The following is a 20,739-nucleotide window of genomic DNA, read 5'->3' as shown; positions in this document are numbered from 1 at the left end:
TAAGACCCAAATAGTTCTGAGAATGCTGGCAAATGCAAGTCTAGGTGGCTCCAGAGTGGCAATGATGTACAGGGGCCCCAAACACACATACTCACAGTCGTTACAATGCAAAAGAAAGTGGTTTTATTGCTGTGAACACAGTGCACCAAAGCTTGGCAGAAGTTCCAAGATTAAAAATATGGAAGCCTGTGTCTTTCTTTGCCCTCTTCCCTATTGCCTTCCTTCAAAACACACAGACCTCCCAAAGCAGAAAAGAATCCCATGTCTCTTTGTCCCCAGCGCTGGTCTTGCATCCTTGGCATGTGAATCCCCCCCCCCCCCCTGCCCAGTACCCTCCTTCTTTCTTCTATGGGAACCATGGAAATCAACAAAGGAAAAGAAATAGCAGAGGAGATCATAAGAAAACCTGTGCTGAATGACAGGGAAAGTGATGGAAACTTCAAATAACGTTATCTAAGTGTACAGGAACCAACCGATAGGGAGGGTCGCCCTGCTGAGGGGGATCACAGGCAATAATGAAGAATTTGTACAGGGGAGTATCTTTGTACTTGCAGTTGGGATACTTCCCTGAAGTGAGTGTGCAGTCAGTCATATTAACACGCTGTGGACTCCGGTGGCAGTTATTCATCCGATTTTTGCAGGTCACGTTGGACAAAAGACAGGTATCAGACACGTTCTTGAAGGAGTCATGCAGAAAGGTATTGTGAACCTTACAGTTCTGAGTATAATTATTGACACCATTCATTTCTGTGTTGCACCTGACAGGGCTTGACCTTACATGCTGAATTTCAAACCACTGGGCCCTGGTGAGGGATTGACGCCAAGCACAAAGTGGACGCACTGGCCCCCATAAAGCCAGCAGCAGCAGGAGGAGAGGAAAGTGTCCCAGAAGATCCAGTCTCATCTTTTCTCTGTAAGAAGAGAGAAAAAAATGAGGTAGTGATAGTAGTAGAAGCAATAAGAGCAAAATTATTATTCACAACCATTTAGATTTTTATTGTGCCTTTTAAGATGGTCATTGGTCTTTCCTTTTTCTTTTTTTTTAGCTATCTTCTTCCTCACTTGAGTCTCACAATCCTATGAAGAGACTGAAGCCCAGTGAGGAGGAATATAAGGTAAGATGTCTTTTCCTCTGATTGGCAGATCATTTTCTTCTCTTTTTCCTATACTTATGCTTACAGAACATTGTTTCTTCCCTCCACCTTCCTGGAATATTTGTCCTCCATCTATTTGACGCGGACCTTCCAGCCATCTTCATTGCTCTACTCCCCAGCTCCCAGGCTTCTCTCCTTACCAGGTCTCCGTGTTGGGGCTCCCGCTGAGAACAGAAGCAGTGGTTAGTCCCAGACTCAGAGGCTTTTGTCTGCTGTTCCCCTCCCAGGTATGCCAGAGCCTCCTGTCCACCTGGGTGCAGATGGGTTCTGGGCCCTAGGAAAGAGAAACCTAGGACTTGAAAGGTGAAATTCTTACACACAGTGTGGATGAAACCCAGACTCTCAAACTCAACTGTTTAAAATCAGTATCACTGCAGACACAGGAGGAGTAAGCCCTATTTAAACAAACAATGTGACTCAAAGAAGTTTTGAGGAACTGATGACTTCCTGATATGGGTTGAGTGTTTCCTTCCTGATCTGATGCTTCAGTGTTTTGAAGCTCTATGATTTCAGTTCTTTAGGACAAAGCACACCATGTAAATTTGATATAATAATTGTCATGTACTTGATAATGTTGTGAATTCCAACAACAGACATGAATGAATTATTTATTTATGTGTATGTTTATTGGGGGCTAGATAATGGCTACTTAGATTCAGGAGCTCATGATTTAATGAAAGAGACAGCCAGATAAATAGAACACTACATTGTATATAATAAATATAAATAGCATTTGCAGCTCTGGTGGAGGAAACAACAGGGGACTGTGAGGAGTGACCAGAGAGAGGGTCACAACACCTGAACTGAGTTTTGAGGATTAATTAGAAGTTAGGTGAAGAGGTGGGGTAAGGGCACCCCAAAGAGGGAACTGTGTGTGAAGATAAGGCAGGACTATTGGTTTTTGGACCTGTTTTGAAAGCATGAGCAAAACTACAGTTGAATTAATTGCATTACTAACTCAGTTCCACGTTGTTTTGTTCTGTACTTACTTTTAACGTACCTCTTTTTTTTTTTTTTTTTTTTTAATGTTTATTTGTTTTTGAGACAGAGAGAGACAGAGCATGAGCGGGGGAGGGTCAGAGAGAGGGAGACACAGAATCTGAAACAGGCTCCAGGCTCTGAGCTGTCAGCACAGAGCCCGACGCGGGGCTCGAACTCACGAACCGCGAGATCGTGACCTGAGCCGAAGTCGGACGCTTAGCCGACTGAGCCACCCAGGCGCCCCTTAACGTACCTCTTAACCCCATGCACCATCAGTCAGTTTTTCACCCCTACTCCCTGTTTACCCACCACTTGTAGAAACCTGATAGCGACCGGACAGTAACATCTATCTTGATGTGTCTGATCCCAGATCCCAAATAGTGACTCTTTTTCCAGAAGAATGCTTACCTCCAGATTGTTTCAAGGCCCCCCTCCTAACAAGGGGGTTTCTTGAAACCTCATAACTTCCCCTCTCTCATGTATATAAGCTGTAGCTAAGCTCATCAGGGCAAAGCAGCTTTGGGAATGATCCTCTGACTTCTCCCTGGGCTGCCTTTCCTACAATAAAGCTTTCTTTGTTTTAAATCCAGTGTCTCAGAATTTGGCTTACTGTGCATCAGATGCACGGACAAGTTTGAGTTTGGTAACAAAGAGACCCATACACACGAAGGAAAAGGGCAAATTGAGGGTATTTGCGTCTTGAATCTGTTATTACTATTCCACTGGTGCTGCAATACCTTTATTCACAATCTTGTTGTCTCATGGAGGGCTCACATAAAAGCCTCCTGCATGGACTCCCAGCCTCAAGCTTCTTTTCCTTCCAATCTGTTGTACATATCACTCCCAGGTTAGTATTCCTGGAGCATAAATATAATAGTGGGACACTTTTATTTTTAATGGTCTCAGTTACCTACAGGATAAAAATGATGTCTATTTATAGCAAAATTGTAGCATACAAGGTTAATATACAAAAATCAATTGCTTTCTTATATACCAACAATGAACTATTGGAATTTGAAAAAAAATTTTTTTTACATTAGCATCAAAGAAAAATGAAATGTTTAGATATAAATCTAATAAAAATGTACAAGATCAATATGAGGAAAACTATAAAACTCTGATGAAAGAAATTAAAGAAAGTCTAAATAAATGAGGAGATAGTCCTTGTTCATGCTGAAGGAAACCAGACCTCCACCTCAAAATCTGGCTCTTAGACATAAAAATTATTTTTGCAGTAAAGGCAATTAGAATCAGTAAATGCAGAAAAGCTCTCTCTCTCTCTCTCTCTTTTGCATAAAGGCAGGAAATAAATTCTTTTACTGGAGACAAAGACATACCAGCCAGAGGTGGTACAGAGGAAACTGCAAACAAACCTTGTTAAGCTAGCCCTTGTCTTTCTAGTTACTTCCTCACCATTTAATATCCACAAACCAAACCCCTTTATCTTGTCAATTCTTCACAGATGTTTTGTTTGTTTGTCTAAAAGGTATGAAGTTTCTTGCTCTGGTCATTTCTTCAGCTCTTCATTCCCTTGTGATGGTTCCCATGTACACGTAAAAAATTCAATAAAATTCATATGCTTTTCTCCTACTAAATCTCTCTTTGTTGGTTTAATTTTCAAACCCAGCCAGAGACCCTTAGGGAGCCAAGGAAAACTTTTTCCTCTCCTACAATGACATTATGCATGGTCGAAACCCATAGAACTATATAATGCAAAAAATTGATCCTAATTAAATTGTGGACTTCAGTTAATAATAATCAGTATGGGTTCATCAATTACAGCAAAAGGAGCACACTAACACAAGATGTTAATAGCAGGAAAACTGTGGACTGTGTGGTTAGGAGAGAGAGGAAGGGAGAAGCATAAGAGAATTTTCTATAATTTCTGCCCAATTTTTCTGCAAACCTAAAATTGCTCTGAACAAATAAGTCTATTAATTGAAAAAGAAAAGAAAAAAGATGTCTATCTGCCTAGCACTCATATATCCAATTGTACAGCCACATGTGTCAGGACAGGACCCCTTTTCTCTGCACTTCCACAACTTGACAGTACCCAAACTCACCAGCAGAGGGAAACTGTATCTGATTACCATGTCCCTAGGCAGGGCTTCCCAACCCTGGCCTCACATCAGAATTGCCTAAAGAGGGGTGCCTTGGGTGGCTCCCTTGGTTAAGTGTCTGACTTCAACTTAGCTCATGATCTCACAGTTGGTGGGTTCAAGCCCCATGTTGAGCTCTGTGCTGACAGCATGGAGCCTGCTTTGGATTCTGCATCTCCCTCTCTCTCTGCCCCTGCTCAAGCTCATGCTCTATCTCAAAAATAAACATAAAAGAAAAAGAATGGTCCAAGAAATTTTTTTTTAAATGCCAATATCCCAGGCCTTCTGAAACAGAATCTTTGGGAATGAGGTCTTTTGCACACCTATGTTTGGTTAACTCCACAGTGAATCTGATACCAATTTCTAGTTGAGAATCATTTTACTTGGCTGACATGGATTTTCACCCATTGCCCAAGTTCTCAAGACTGGGCTTTGCCTGACTCCTGAAATAAAGTTTTCACTTTGTCTTAATTCAGGCAGGTGAATTACTGCCTAGCTACCACAGATAAAGTGCAAGACAGATTGGGGAGGACATGAATGGGAGAGTCTACTTCTCCTATCTATCTTTCTGAAATTATCCCAAATCTTAGAAGTGCAGGAGAGGAAAAATATTTTTTCCTTCTACTCTTTGAAGTTCTTAGCTGGGCTCCCTGTAACAACAACAGATTAACAACAGAAAAACATGCACATTTATTTAACATAAGTTTAATGTGAAATGGGAGCCTCGCTAAGGATGTGAAGACCCAAAGAAGTGGTTAAACCTGAGTGTTTTCACGCTAGGTTTGATGACAAGTGGAAAGTTGTGGAAAGATGTGATAGAACAAAGGGTATGAGCGAAGTGTAGTCAACTGGGGGAAACTCAGCAAGAAATTTGTTCTGATTCTTCTCCATGTCTCCATCTTTGGAGATAAGGATGCTCCTTTCCTCTGGGTATAGGGAGAGCACCTCTCGCGTGAGAGTTTTATGGCCTGCTTCAGGGGAAGATCAGAAAGTCTTTTCCTCACCTGTCATTTCTCAAATTTCTTTAGCTTAAAAGATTTGCTATGCCAAGATGCCATATCCTGGAGTAATGTGTCCTGAACACTGTCAGAAGCTCCTTGTGTTGGGAACAGACCCTGGTGGTTGGCTTGGCCCTTGTTCCAGCCCTACAATCGCAAAGCAAGTTTAGGGCATCTGATGTGTCCATTGTGGGCACACCTCACACACCCCGTGTGTATTTAAACACACCTGTGTCTCCTCCACTCTCCTGCTCAGCTGGAAGGGGATAGGCCTGTTATTCAGCCTATTCCTTTCTCTAGACTTATATGCTTGCTGATGGCAATAGTAAGAGTGCCAAATTCTTGTCACAGAGATAACAGATTAGTATCTTAAAAAAAAATGTTTTTAACATTTATTTATTTTTGAGAGACGGAACGTGAGCGGGGGAAGGGCATAAAGAGAGCGGGGGGACACAGAATCTGAAGTAGGTTTCAGGCTCTTAGCTGTCAGCACAAAGCCCGATGCAGGGCTCAAACCCACGGACTGCATGATCATGACCCGAACCAAGTCGAACACTTAACCGACTGAGTCACTCAGGCACCCCAGAAGATTAGTATCTTTAACCAAACAACAATGATGATTATCAGCCATATTCAGACCGCTTAGAACACTCCCCCTTCCATGGTTGCTGAGGTATTTCTGTGTCAGGCATCTGGCCAGTGAGTGGCCAGAACAGTGAGTCAGAAGCTGATGCTACGTGATGAATTCCAAGTTTCTTTGTGAGGTTTGGTTTTATGGTTTCTGCAGAGCTGGCACTCAAAATTGTCCCCAACCTTTAGCCCATTGGTCAATTTGGGCATGTAATGCCTTTTTTTTTTTTTTGGCCATTTACTAGGTCATACTGTTTCTTATGATTTCCTTCTTCCTTTCCATACCAGTATTAAGGAACTCTATATATTTTCCTGCATAAGTTGTCAGTTTTCCATATCTCCTGAGGGGAAAATTGTCTGAGACTTGGAAATGGACAAAAGAGATTATTGTGTCTCCTCCCATTGGAGTGCCTGGAGTTCTTTAGCAGATCTACAGGGATGGACAGACACTACAGAAGTGTATACCTTTCCTTGACCTGCAGTATAGAAATGAAGTTGTACAAAACTGAATATAATGCAGATGTTTCCTGTTCATCGCAGTGCAACTGAATTTTGTCCAGCAGAAAATATACATTTCTACAAACCAAGATCACACTTGAACCATTTTTAACATGTTACTGATTTCCTTATTAATTAATGAGTCCAATAAAATGGGCTTATTTATGAAGTTATTCAATAACATGGATTTATTTTTAAAATTTTCATGATAGTTACTCTTTTTTACTTTTAGAAAACATTATATTTAAATTTTTTTTTTAATTTATTTTTTGAGAGAGAGACAGAGCAAGCGGAAGAGGGGAAGAGAGAGTGAGAGAGAGAGAAACCCAAGCAGGCTCCACACTGTCAGCATGGAGCCCGACATGGGGCTCGAGCTCAAGATCTGCAACATCATGACCTGAGCCGAAACCAAGAGTTGGATGCTTAACCGACTGAGCTACCCAGGTACCCCGAAAACATTATATTTTAGCACTTCACACTTTCACTGGTGTTGTTTCCTTTGCTGACCTATTCTGACCTATTCTGCTTGATTACTTTTTCTGACCTATTCTGACCTATTCTGCTTGATTACTCACCTATCTTTCTAGGCTGTGCTCAGATACCCTCTCCTCTGATCTTTCCCTTCTCTAGGCACAGAACTATTGTCTCAGCCTTAATGTGTTCAGCTTTTACTAGTGCTCATTGCATTCTACTAAGATTATTAAATTACATTATAATTATACCAAAGTGCAATCAAAGGGTATATTCAGTGAGAAAACTTCACATGTGCTGTCTCACTCTTCTGTTCTTTACTGTAGCTCTTCAAGGCAGGGTGGCTTTTACTAACCACACATTTACACCCAACGCTTTCCTTCCTTCCTTCTAATTGGGTTAGAATTCCTCCGTTAAGCAAATCGATTTCTAACTTACACAGCTTTCCCATAATAAGACTACAGGGGGAAAGAATGTGTGCCTCCTGTACCTGGAATGGAAATTTAGGAATGTTAAGAGAACTGTAAGCTCAAGAGTCACTTATGCTGGGACAAGTCATCCAGCTGGGGCCTAATACCTAACCGAACTGCAATTTCAACCTCTCCCAGAAATGTAGTCTCAACTGGTCGGTTAGGAAATTTCTGGTCAGCACCAAGGCAATAATCGTTCAGATGGGCTCTTTTCACCCCCCAAAGGAAGGTGAGGTAATTGGCATGATAAGCCTCCACTGCTCTTCCCCCTAAAGGAAAGTGACCCTCCCGGAAACAATCCTTTGCTTTCTTTTGCTAAAATTTCCTTGCTCCACAGCCCTGACTAGAAAAGTCTTCCCTTTTGAACAGCTCTTTGGAGCTCCTTTCTGATGTGGTTTTGGGGTGGTGGGGGTCCGGAGCTGAAGGCCAAGAAAGAATTCTTAAGACATTTTTGGTGCAAAAAAGTGATTTTATTAAAGCATGAGGATAGGACCCACGGGCAGGAAGAGCTGCACTGGGGTTGTAAAGGATGACTGATTATATACCTTCATGTTGAGAGGGGGTGTGGGACAGCCTAAGTCTCTAAGGAATTTGGAAGCAAGTTTTCCAGGACCTTGAGGGGCTAGCTGCTGTTAGGAAAAGATCATTTACTACTGTCTAGTAAAATGTTAGCCATGAGACCCTTCAGGTGAATAGCAGTGGGCCATATGCTTGGAAGATGATTCCTAACATATACCTTGGGATGGGTAGAGAAAAAGGAAGTTTCCAAAGGGATTTTCACAGGGTCCTGGAGGCCAGGCTAATGTCAAGCTAAGGTTGCCTTTCGCCTCTAGCAAAGTATGTGCCCCAATTTTTTCCCTATATTTCTTTTGCCTTTGTTCTCCGCATCAGGATGAGTCATTCAATAAGGTGGTATGACTTTGGGCTTACATACTATTTTTAGCTAAAACAAAGGAAGAACAGTGTGAGGCTGGCAGGTTATGGAAAGATGACCAGGAAAAGTATGGTAAACAAAAGTAAAGTTTGTTATGCAGAGTTAAGTTTGTGCCTTCTCCATTGATAAAAAATAATAATCTTTATGCCAAAGAGTCATCTTTTAGGGTGGTATATTCTGGTCTCCTATAAGAAAAAATCCTGTTAGCCTAGCTCGAATCTCATGACCATCATTTGGCCCAGTAGAGGAGATTGGGAACCTTGATGGATAACTCCACCAATACTGCATGATAAGGGAGCATGAGGCAAGCTGAGGGAAAAATACAAGCTGGCATATCCCACTCCCCAGGTGGAATATGTGTGATATTCCTCAGATGCTCCTGGCTACCCAAGAACAAAGGAAAGAGGTTTAAGTGCTTGCCATGGTGATGTGGGAAACTAAGGCAAAAGCAAAATTAAATTCCCTTACTGTAAGCAGCCCATTGACAAGTCTTTGAGACCGGCAGAGTGATCTCCCTACAGGAGCTCAGCTGCCTTGATGATGACACTTTGCTTTGGGCAACAGGAACCTTGGCTTAACATTTTCCAAACCTAGGAGAGCCTGGGTGGCTCAATTGGTTAAGTGTCTGACTTTGGCTTAGGTCATGATCTCGTGGTTTGCAAGTTTGACACCTCAGCTGTGCTGACAGCCTGGACCCTGTTTCAGATTCTGTGTCTCCCTCTCTCTGTCCCTCCCTGGCTCATGCTTTGTCTCTCTCCGTTGCTCTCTCACTCTCAAAAATTACATAAACATTAAAAAATTAAACAAAACAAAACATTATCCCAACCTCCAGGATCCTGTAAGTCTACTTCCTTTATGTCAAGTGCCCCAGGATATATGCTGGCAATCATGCTCCAGGCTTATAGCCCCTCTGATATCCATCTGAAGGGTCTCATGACTGAGGTTTTATTAAATGGTAATAAGTGGTGTTTCCCTAGCAACAGCTAGCCCCTCAAGGTCCTGGAAATCTTGCTTCCAAAATTCCTTACAGACTCTATCCCTGATCCCTTCCAACCTGAGACCCTTCACAACCCCTGTGCAGCTCTTCCTGCCCATGGGTCCTGTCCTCATGCTTTAATAAAATCATCTTTTTGCACCAAAGACATCTTCAAGAATTCTTTCTTGGCCATCAGCTCTGTACCCCATGAACCCCCCCCATCACCCCAAGACTTCACCACTGCACACAAAAAGGGGAAGAATAGGAAGGGGCACATGCACCCCAATATTTATAGCAGCACTATCAACAATAGCCAATGTATGGAAAGAACCCAAATGCCCATAGATGGATGAATGGATAAAGAAGATGTGGTATATATACACAATGGAGTATTGCTTGGCAATCAAAAAGAATGAAATCTTGCCATTTGCAACTACGTGGATGGAACTGGAGGGTGTTATGCTAAGCAAAATTAGTCAGAGAAAGACAAATATCATATGACTTCACTCATATGAGGACTTTAAGAGACAAAACAGATGAACATAACAGAAGGGAAACAAAAATAATATAAAAACAGGGAGGGGGACAAAACAGAAGAGACTCATAAGTATGGAGAACAAACTGAGGGTTACTGGAGGGGTTGTGGGAGGGGGGGATGGGCGAAATGGGTAAAGGGCATCAAGGAATCTACTCCTGAAATTACTGTTTGCAGTATATGCTAACTAACTTGGATGTAAATTAAAAAAATAAATTAAAAGAGGGGGAGAAGAATAGGGGCACCGTTGACTGAGCATCTGACTCTTGGTTTTGGCTCTGGTCATGATCCCAGGGCTGTGGGATGAAGCCCTGAGTTGAGCCCTGTGGAGACCTGTGCTGAGTGTGGAGCCTGCTTAGGATTCTCTCTCTCTCTCTCTCTCTCTCTCTCTCTCTCTCTCTCTCTCTCTCTCCCCCTCTCCCTCTCCCTCTCCCTCTCCCTCTCCCTCTCCCTCTCCCTCTCCCTCTCCCTCTCCCTCTCTCTCTCCCTCTCCCTCTCTCCACTGCTTGCACACTCTCTCCCTCTAATAAAAGGATAGTTCCTGACAGGAAATGAATATGCAGCTATTCAAATGGGGTTAAAGAAGTGGATGTGGGAAAACCCAAGCAACAACATAAAGCTATTATACTAATTGGGCTTAAATCCATTTTCCTCCTATACTGTTTTAGACCATCATCTTTTTATTTTCTTTTTATTTTTTTTTATGTTTACTTATTTTTGAGAGAGAGACAGAACATGAGTCGGGGAGGGGCAGAGAGAGAAGGAGACACAGAATCCAAAGCAGGCTCCAGGCTCCGAGCTGTCAGCACAGAGCCCAATGCGGGGCTTGAACTCACGAACTGTGAGATCATGACCTAAGCTGAAGTCAGACACTTAACCGACTAAGCTGCTCAGGTGCTCCTATCATCTTTTAACACTTTAACAAAAGGAACTTTCAAAGTTTTTTAAATGGGGTATTTGTGAAAACTTACTGTGGGTGACCAGAAAAGACCATTCTGAAATATGACTATAGGAAACCAAAATATGCCGCCACAAAATATTCCACTACATTTTTAAAAGTTTATTTATTTATTTTGAGAGAAAGAGAACACAAGCAGGCTAGAGGTAGAGAGGGAGAGAGAGAATCCCACGTTGACAGTGAGGAGCCTGATGTGGGGCTCGAACTCACCATCCTGACCTGAGTCGAAATCAAGAGTGGGACTCTTAACAGGATGAACCACCCAGGCACCCCTGCCATTACATTTTGAAGCAGCTTTTATCAACTGAGAAAAGCAATCAGTATTCCTCCTCATATGTAGATTGATTATTGATACAGAACTACTGGTTTAACACTAATCTCTTGTGAGTTTGGTTTGTATAGGTCATCATCTCCCCACTGTCTGCTCATCCCCAGGTGCACTGAAAAATTGCAAACCTGAGGTGCTGCTCTTGGCACAGGATGACCAACCTAGATTCATTGGCTACTCATTGAGGCCAGACCTCTAGGACTAGGAGCACAGCCACCTCGCTGAAAATGTTCATACCTTGGTCTTTTCTCTGATTGTTTCAGGACTGGAGTCTTTCAACAATGCAAGAGGCTGAAGAACACAAGGTACTTTAGTGTTTAGTATTTCTCCTCCCCATACCTGCCTGAGGCAAAATTATATGAAGTGAAGACTTATCTTTCTCTGAATCTCTCTTCCCCATTTAGCAAACAGAATTCTCGTGGACTCTGCTTACTTGTGTCCTCGACAGTTCATTTTGCAATTCACTTCCTCTTTCCTCCAACAAAATTTAAGTCTTAAGACCCATTCTTGAAGGTTGCATTTTAAAGTCCTGTATTGGACTCTATTTCTCTGCCTAGTGAAAATGGTTATTATCAGGTAAACTCATTTCTGTGATTATCTTCTACTTAATGTATTATTCCTCAAGAAACATAATGCCTTACTTAACCTATCCAAAATGCATGTATTTCCTTAGAGATATGTTTGATGAATGAGTCCAGCAACACACACCTTAACCCTACACTCAGCACAAATCATATCCAAGCATAATCTGTATCACACACCCTGTTACACCTATACCAGTCACAGAACACATACTCTGCACATATAGCATGTATAAATTTCGTACACATTGGAATGATACAATTTATTTAAGGAAGGGAAGATCATTTAGCGTGGGGAGGTATAAGGAGAGTCATTATCAGGAAAATCCCTGGTTCAGTAAAAAAGAAAAGCCATAAGAGCTAAATCTTAAAAAAAAAAAAAATGTAAGAGCAAATCAGGTAAATGAGGGCAGAAAGGTATTCAGGGTAGAGAAACAACGCAGGCAGTTTTAATATCAAGAAACCTTGTGGTACATAACTCCAGTCGTGAGAAAACATTAGCAAATACACGCAAAGGAAGGAGTAGCCAGCGCTGTTGATGTAGGCATCAGGCTACCACTTGGGAAGTAATGGGCACTCTACTAAAACCTGGGGGTGTGGGTAGACTTTCTAATTTTTGATGTCTAACAATTGGATGTCCTCTATGCTGTCCACATACCCATTCATGCCACAGTGGAATTCAATGTAGCTGTAGCTGCTATGTTCTCTGTAGCTCTTTTTGTTACCCTCCTGGTAGCACTGGAGGATTTTGAAGGGATGCTGGACCCATATATATACATTTCTGTAACGATCTCTCCACTTCCTGAGGCATATATGCTCGATTTTGTGCCACAAGGTATAGATGAAGGTGTGATAGTTCCTGTCTTTTGGAGCTCCTCTTTCCCTCATGAGATCATCGCATTTGTAGTCGCTGAATTTCCAGTTTGTGCTCAGGTAGTGCTGCTTCATGAATTCCCTCCAGGAAAGGTTCTGGCTGTGTATAAGCAGCCCACATAGGGGAAACAGCAGGGCCAAGATAGGGCCAAGGACCTTTAGAGAGGATGCCATCTCAGTCACCAGGGCCACCTGCGAGTCCACAGCAGGGAGAGAGGAAAGCATTATTTCAGCTGCCCTAAGAGCTGACCTCCAACTTAAAATTCCTTCCCTGCCAGTGTAGGCACTTGGGCCCAATTTTATCATTTTGTTCCCAGGCTTGAAGGTGATGAATCTCGTTAGATAATAAAGTTTATGAGAACTGAAATTATGCTAGAGCCTGAGTGAGACAAACACAAAATTGTAAAAAATAGGTGGAGTTTATTTTGAGGAATTCAAACACCTCCTGTCTGCCCTCTCTTCCACTCCAACCAATCACCCTCCAGCTAATTCTGTCTTAACGGTGCAGATCAGTTCTCAGAAGAGCGTGAGTCTGAAAAAAAAATGGCATTTTAAGCTGTATGGCTTGAAGTGGAAAGGATTGCCACCTTTTAAGGGAATGCAGAAGATGAGTGAAGACTTGGGTGATATTTTCCAAGCAAGAAGGCTTTGGTTCCTTCAGACCCCAGGCTACAGTTACGCTGATTCTGCAAGATGGTGTTTATCTAATCCTGCTTTCCTTATAACACTTCCCCAAAGCCTGTTATCACTTCTGACTACCCACATACCTTCTCAGAGGCTGTTTACCTAGTTATCATAGTTATAAACAATCTTGATCTATTGTTAAGAATGCCATCATATAGGAGCTCCAGTTCTGAAATATCATTTTAATCAATCCTGTACCAAGATTGAAACTACCCTCACAGGAGCTACCCTGGTCAAAATTAGGGCATAGAGGTGTGTGAAAAAGTTTCCCCTTTAAACCAGCTCTCTGTCCTCATTTACCATGGGGAGTGGAACTGGCCCTATGGAATCTCTAACCTGATTCTCAACTCTCTGAGCACTTGTGTCCTCAAATCTGCCTAATAATAGCTGCCTCACAGACTTGTGAGGGACTCTAACAAGATATGCATGTGAGAGCCCTTCTGAGAATTTTGTAGGAACGCAGGGTAGGCCACCCTAAAAGGTGTCACAATAGTATATTGATTGTTTTGAATTGAAGCTACTTGGAAAACAGCCAGTACAAGGACACTCAGACCCTCCTCTGTCCCCCTAAAAGCAGAAAATGAATCTCATATGAAAGGTACCCTCCTTATACTAAGAAATAAAAAGATATTCTTATCACCAAAGATAGAGATTTTACTTGCTTAAAATTATTTTTAAAGTAGGTTCTATGCCCAATGTGGGACTCGAACTTTTAACCCTGAGATCAAGAGTTGCATGCTCCACTAACTGAGCCAGCCAGGCACCCCACCAGAGATTGGAATTTTAAAGCCAAGTAAGCTGAATAAACAAACTTTATTCCTTTTTACTAATCTACTATTTCAGCCCAGATTCTGCTTAGAATTCCTTACTAATTGGAACTCCCAAACATTTGTTTTCTCTCTCCTGTCAATTCCTCACAAATGTATTGTCTCACTATTTAAAATGTATAAAAGCTGCCTGCCTCAGTCAATTACTTGGGGTCTCCATTTCATTACTGGGCCTCCATGTGCACATAATAAAACTTTGGTGTTTTTCCCTCCTGCTAAATCTTATTTCATTTTAATTCTTAAACCAGTTGGAAGTATCTTGAAGGATGGAAGGAAATTTTTTTCCTCCCCTATTGTGTAAAGTGCTACATCGAGCATAGAAGACAGAATAGGCACTTGCTCATTTCTGGCACCCTATACCTGGCCAAAGGTCCTAACCAGGATAAAAGATCAGGATTCAAGTTGCTTCAAAATATTATGCTTGGAAAGATTGGAGGGGTTGACAGGACAGACTGTATCAGAGGGATTACTCCTGAGTTGAATTCAGGTCTTTGCTTCTTACAAACTGGATCACTTTCCAATCTTAACTCTACCGTCTAGAAGTTCAGTCAGGCCCCTTCCAGTGTTCCTGGGCCTTTCCCCTCAAGCATCCTCAGTACCAACCCTAAATCTAACTCACCCTGTTCAGATCCAACACTCACATGTCACTGGTGGTGGAAATCAGTATGTGGATCTGAAGAGCAGAGAGCCAAGAAGTCTGTGGCAGTGAAGAGAGGAATAGCAGTGAGAGGTACAGCACTCCACTGATTAATAGTGGGGGTGGGGAGAGAGGGAACAGACTTACTAAGTGAACCTGTTCCTGTACCTTCTTATCTAGAACACTTGGGTTCACTCTGAGAATAGCCTGGAGCAAAGGTGTCCAACATCAAAGACTCACTTGAGGGCACAAAGGAATGGCAAGGCTCTGGGGAGAGGTAATACTGAAGAGGGGTTGTCTGGAGTTATCAGGAGACAATCAGAGATTTATCTCCTAAATTCACATCCCAAAAAACCTCTGGGGAAAATTCCCTGGATGACTAGGCTATGGTCTATGGGAACATCAGTGAAAAACAAAACAAAACACCTCTGGAGTTGTGAACTGTGGAATCTTCATTGAGAGATAAAGGGGGTATGTAGTCCAAGGTGCAATTTATGGATAAAGTGAGATCCTTGAATGTGCTTTCCATTAATGAATTTTTTTAACCTTTTTTAATGTTTATTTATTTTTGAGAGAGGGAGAGAGAGAGAGAGAGAGAGAACACGAGCGGGGGAGAGGCAGAGAGAGAAGGAGACACGGAATCCAAAGCAGGCTCCAGGCTCTGAGCTGTCAGCACAGAGCCTGACATGGGTCTCAAACTTGCAAACCATGAGATCATGACCTGAGCCAAAGTTGGATGCTTAACCGACTGAACCACCCAGGCATCCCTATCAATGCATTTCTTTGAGGGCTACTCCCAGCTAAGCCACCTTGGTTGAGTGTCTCACTGGGCCACTTTATCATCAAATTGTCATGAAGGGTAGCAAAGCATGCCACTCCAAATTATACCTCTTTGGCATAAAGATTATTTAAGCTGGTTATTTTTAAGAAGCCACAAGCCCAGGAGAAGCTCTGAAACCCAGGAGTGGAAGTTACCCTTTTGTAAGGGACATTTAGGAAATCTCCATTTGTGAGAGTACCTCACTCTTAGTACCAGGAAGAGAAGGCTGACTCTAAATCACAAGAAACTCTTACCAATGGAGAAGGCACAGACTTAAATATACACGACAAACCTTAACTTTGCTGTGCTTTTCCTCATAACCTCCCTTAACTGGCCTCCCCACTCCCACTGCAATATCTTTCTTTTGTCCTTTTTTTTTTTTTTTAACATTTATTCATTTTGAAAGACAGAGAGAGAGAGAAAGAGCACTAGAGGTGCAGAAAGAGAGGGAGACACAGAATCCAAAGCAGTCTCTGAGCTGTCAGCACAGAGCCCGACACAGGGCTCAAACTCACAGACTGCAAGATCATGACCTGAGCTGAAGTCAGACGCTTAACTGCTTAACCGACTGAGCCACCCAGCACCCATTTCTTTTGTCTTTAGCTGAAGATGGTATTTAAGGTGGTGGCTTGAGTCATTTTGGGAAGTTTTACTCAGTTTTTCTGACTATCCACAATATATACAAGAGATACACATGTTGTTGAATTTCTGTATGTTTTTCTTTTGTTAATCTGTTTTTATTACACAGGTAATAAAAGAACCTAGACGGTGTCAACCAAAAATTGTAAGGAGGCAATGATTAAGCAAAAGCATTTATTTGAGATCCAGAATTGTAATTTGGGGTGCTCTGATCACACAACCCAAATAGTGTCCCACAAGAGAGCAAAAGTCAGGGATTTTAGAGACAAAAGGGGAATGCTGTTATACATTGTTTACAAAGAATTTTGATTGGTGTTGTTGACAGAAAACTAATATTGGCTAAACATAATTGGTTGCTAAAGCTATCACTATGCAAATGTCCAATTGATACTGTAGCAAGTTGCAGGTGTTCTGCAGAGTCTTTAGAGTATTTATGAGTTGACCCAGTTCAAAAGTTCATGACTCCACCGATGAGGACATACATAAAGGCCACCTCCTTAATGGTCTCCCTGCTCCATTTTACCCACCCCCTTGACCTAAGTGACTATTTATTTTTGTTTTCAAGTAAACTCTACCCCCAATATGAGGCTCAAACTCATGACCCTAACATCAAGAGTCACAATATGCACCAACTGAGCCAGCTAGTCACCCCATAAGTGACTTTATTTTATTTCACTGTTCACAGAGAGTAAAGGGAAATTTTTTGTTGTTCTTGTTTTATAGTCATCACTTTCAGTTCATACCCAAAGCTTATCTTCAAAGCATATTAGTAGCAATGCCATCCTGGTATATAGTGTCCTGATCTTCTCTTTGAATGGAAGCTATGTCATTAGGATTAGGTAGAGAAGTATTGGCACTTATAGAAACACGTTTGGATTTACAGAAACTCTGGTGCACCTCAAAGCCCAGGTCATGTCAAGTTTTCCTTGAATAATTGGTAATCGTGTGCTGAGAGACTGAATGGGAGTTGTCTCAGGGCGTACTGCAAATCCAATTACTCTCTAGTATTTTTGGGTGAAGAGGGAGAGTAAAAAGGCAGGAATTTGGGGCACCTGGGTTTGGAGGATTTGAAAGATGACTCTGAGAAGAATTAAGGTGGCCATCATGTGGCCGCATATCAACAGCCCTTTCTAACAAGTTCCTGTGATCTGCTGAATCAGGTAGTGACTCAATGAACACAGAGAGAGGCAGTGGGGAGAAACTATGAGGACTATTGTGTGAAGATGCAAGCTCACAAAGAGATCCATGGGTTTCCAATACCGTATATTTTACAGTACATTCTAGGACATGAGTGAGTAATTCTGAGAATTACAGGAAGCAATGCATGGAAAAGTAGCTTTTTTAAATTTTTTTAAAAGTTTTTTTTAAATGTTTATTTATTTTTCAGACAGAGAGAAACAGAGCATGAACGGGGGGAGGGTCAGAGAGAGGGAGACAGAGAATCTGAAACAGGCTCCAGGCTCTGAGCAGTCAGCACAGAGCCTGACGTGGGGCTCGAACTCACGACCACAAGATCATGACCTGAGCCGAAGCCGGACGCCTAACCGACTGAGCAACCCAGGCACCCCAAAAGTAGCTTTTTAAAAAAAATTTTTTTAATGTTTATTTATTTTTGAGACAGAGAGAGACAGAGTGCAAGTGGGGGAGGGGCAGAGAGAGAGGGAGACACAGAATCTGAAACAGGCTCCAGGCTCTGAGCTGTCAGCACAGAGCCCGATGCGGGGCTCAAACCCACGAACCATGAGATCATGACCCGAGCTGAAGTCGGACGCTTAACTGACTGAGCCACCCAGGCACCCCCAAAAGTAGCTTTTTTTAAACAATAAAGTGTTATGTTGATATCAGTTGTTGATAATATTGGTTGATAATATCAGGTTGTTGTAGCCCAGTCATTTCTAGTTTTAACTACTTCATCCAGTGTTTCTGAAGTAAGTGTGATATTCTACTTTTGATGTGGAAGAAAAATTGTGAACCAAAGTATACATCCACACATTCAACTATGGGCTAAGCCATAAATTCTACGGCTTCTCTGAAATAAAGCCAGTTGGGAAACAACCTGAACTGAACTGTAGGAACATATCCCTTTATATCTGCAGAAATCAACTACCAAAGCAGCCCAGGAAAGTGAGTTAACCATTGTTTCTGAGAGCTGTTCATTTGGTCTGCTTCCTAGAGTTCTACCAGCTTTTGTAATAGAAGCTGCTTGGGTTGTGGCTTCTGATTTGAGTTCCTAAAGAGATATTATCCTTGAATACAAATTTAAAACCATTTGTTAATTATATTCTTTCTTTAAACATTTTCCTTGACTTTAGCTCCTTCCTATTAATTCCTTGATATATCTTTTTGTTGACCATTATTCAGTTTTTCAGTGTTTTGGTACAGCTGTTTCCCAAAAACATAGTGATAAATTTTCTCATGCAGATGATCATTATGTCTCAGGGTGTCTTAACCTGGAATCCAGGGGCTTCCAAGAACCACAGGAATGGAATTTATAGGATCCATGAACTGGTATGGGGTGTCAACCTTAAAAAACAAAACTACCAGTTATTCTACCAGCAAAAATGGGCTTATTCAGGAATAGCAGAGAATTATAATCAAGGACAAGCAAGCTACAGCAAAACCATAGGCCAGTCCCCTGAACAAAGGAGAGGAACACTTGTTTCTAGAGGAAAGGAAGAAGTTTGGAAGCCTGTTATAAACAAACAGTCCATTGGCGTAAACTAGGAATTGGAGGTGTAGTGGCTTTTCATTGGCTGGGTTGTGACAGTCTTAATTGGCTGGGCTGTTCCCTAGTAGGGAGGGAAAGCCTATCTTCCTGCTGGGATTGTCAAGTACTAAGACTTGCAAAGTAGTCTTTCCCTAGGATCTGTAATTGGCGTGAGTGGCAGGGTATGAGAGCGCCCCCTGCTGGCCTCCCCACGCCATTCTAAACCAGGTTTCCTTTTTATTTTCACGGGGAAAAATTAACATCTTTATTTTCACTAACCTGCAACTGAAATTTAACAATTCTTTCACTTTTGGGGGCGCTTGACTGGTTCAGTCGATACAGCACGTGACCCTTGATCTTGGGGTTTGAGTTCGAGTCTGATGTTGGGTGTAGAGATTACTGTAAAACAATGAAATTAAAAAACAAAAACAAAAACAAAAAACAAAAAAAACAATTATTCACTTTTGAATTAAAAACAGTGGAAATCTTTGATATCAGTTTATAGTCATTGCAAATATCTCAAAATATTTTGCACTGATCATACTCAAAACTACAGTAGTGATTAGACCCCCATTTAGATATTATTACTTAATGCACTAATAAACACATATATTACTATATCACAAACTTTAAATATTTGATTTAATTTCATTTAAAATCCAATGTATTTTATTTTGTGCATTTAAAAATATTCTCTTGTTCTTAATTATTATTGTTATTCTCAATTATTCATTGGCTTCACCAGAATGCCAAAGGGGTGTATGATACAATTGAGCTTAACACCTCTCCCCTTGGGGATGGCAGAGTAATGTAACAGAAGAAATGGGATTCCTAAATGACTTATACCACTTACCTGGGAATTCTTAAATGGGAGACAAATAAAATGCTTTGTTCTAGCCTTTCCATAATTAACCCCATCTTGATTGTGTGGACAGTTGTGATAAATGTTATCTTTTATTATTCATAATGTTCTAATTAAAATCTTCCATAACTATTTATGCAGAGAGAAATGGTATGTGAGAAAAAAAAAGACAATTCATTATTTTTATTAGGCTTTGGATGAATTTCTGAAGTCTCAGTAAAAACACATTCAGGCAGAAATACACTTGTGACTTAATACTTCTCTTATAATTTCTCTTGCTAATTTGCTTTATGCCAGTTTATTTGTTACAACAGTCAAAGAACCTAGAAACGAAGGAGGGAAAATTTTGCTACTTCTACACTTGAAAACAGTAGGTAATACAGGGTCTGATACATTATTGAAGGATTGAAGGTCAGTAGAACATAAGCAGAGGGCATACAGACAAGAGTCGATGGTAAATTCCACAAGTGAGTTATGTGCCCAGCATGGGTTGTTTCTTTTATTCATTTATTTTTTAAGGTTGCCTTTTTTTTTTAATTGTTTTTTTTTAACGTTTATTTATTTTTGAGACAGAGAGAGACAGAGCATGAACAGGGGAAGGGCAGAGAGAGAGGGAGACACAGAATCTGAAACAGGCTCCAGGCTCTGAGCTGTCAGCACAGAACCCGACGCGGGGCTCGAACTCACGGACCGCGAGATCATGACCTGAGCCGAAGTCGGCCGCCTAACCGACTGAGCCACCCAGGCGCCCCAAGGTTGCCTTTTTTAAAGTAATCTCTACACCCAACATGGGTCTCAAGCTCATGACCCCCAGATCAAAAGTTGTATGCTCTTCCAAGTGAGCCAGCCAGGCACCTCAGATTGTTTCTTTTACTTACCGACTCTCACGACTACTTGGATTGAGCCAAGGACAGAATTCTTTTCTCATCCTTCCTCCTCACTCTAAATATACATTTCCAAACACATCTTTGGGAGGAAAATAGGTAGATTAACAGGAAAAAAAGAAAACAGGTTTAATTGTACACATGCAGGAGCATTGTGATGAGGAGGTTCACTGACCAGCTAGAGATAGAAGTT

At 41.5% G+C, this 20,739-nt stretch overlaps 2 protein-coding genes across 2 annotated transcripts; both read right to left on the bottom strand.

The window, feature by feature from the left end:
* Positions 1-100: 100 nt before the first annotated feature.
* On the bottom strand, positions 101-1,557 carry LOC109255798 (ribonuclease K6-like). Its single transcript, XM_019430653.2, has 2 exons — positions 1,295-1,557; positions 101-911 (listed from the first exon to the last, which is right to left on the bottom strand). Exon 2 carries the CDS (start codon positions 902-904, stop codon positions 440-442), a length of 465 nt encoding a protein of 154 aa, XP_019286198.2. The 5' UTR covers positions 905-911; positions 1,295-1,557; the 3' UTR covers positions 101-439.
* Positions 1,558-12,028: 10,471 nt separating this feature from the next.
* On the bottom strand, positions 12,029-12,672 carry EDDM3B (epididymal protein 3B). The gene has a single exon (XM_019430517.2). It carries the CDS (start codon positions 12,658-12,660, stop codon positions 12,223-12,225), a length of 438 nt encoding a protein of 145 aa, XP_019286062.1. The 5' UTR covers positions 12,661-12,672; the 3' UTR covers positions 12,029-12,222.
* Positions 12,673-20,739: the final 8,067 nt, after the last annotated feature.

This window comes from Panthera pardus, unplaced genomic scaffold, assembly GCF_024362965.1.
Source record: "Panthera pardus isolate Hobbes unplaced genomic scaffold, ASM2436296v1 HiC_scaffold_24, whole genome shotgun sequence".
NCBI classification, from domain to species: Eukaryota; Metazoa; Chordata; class Mammalia; order Carnivora; family Felidae; genus Panthera; species Panthera pardus.
Note: the sequence above shows the minus strand (reverse complement) of the source record. Positions and strands in the feature narration are given on the sequence as shown.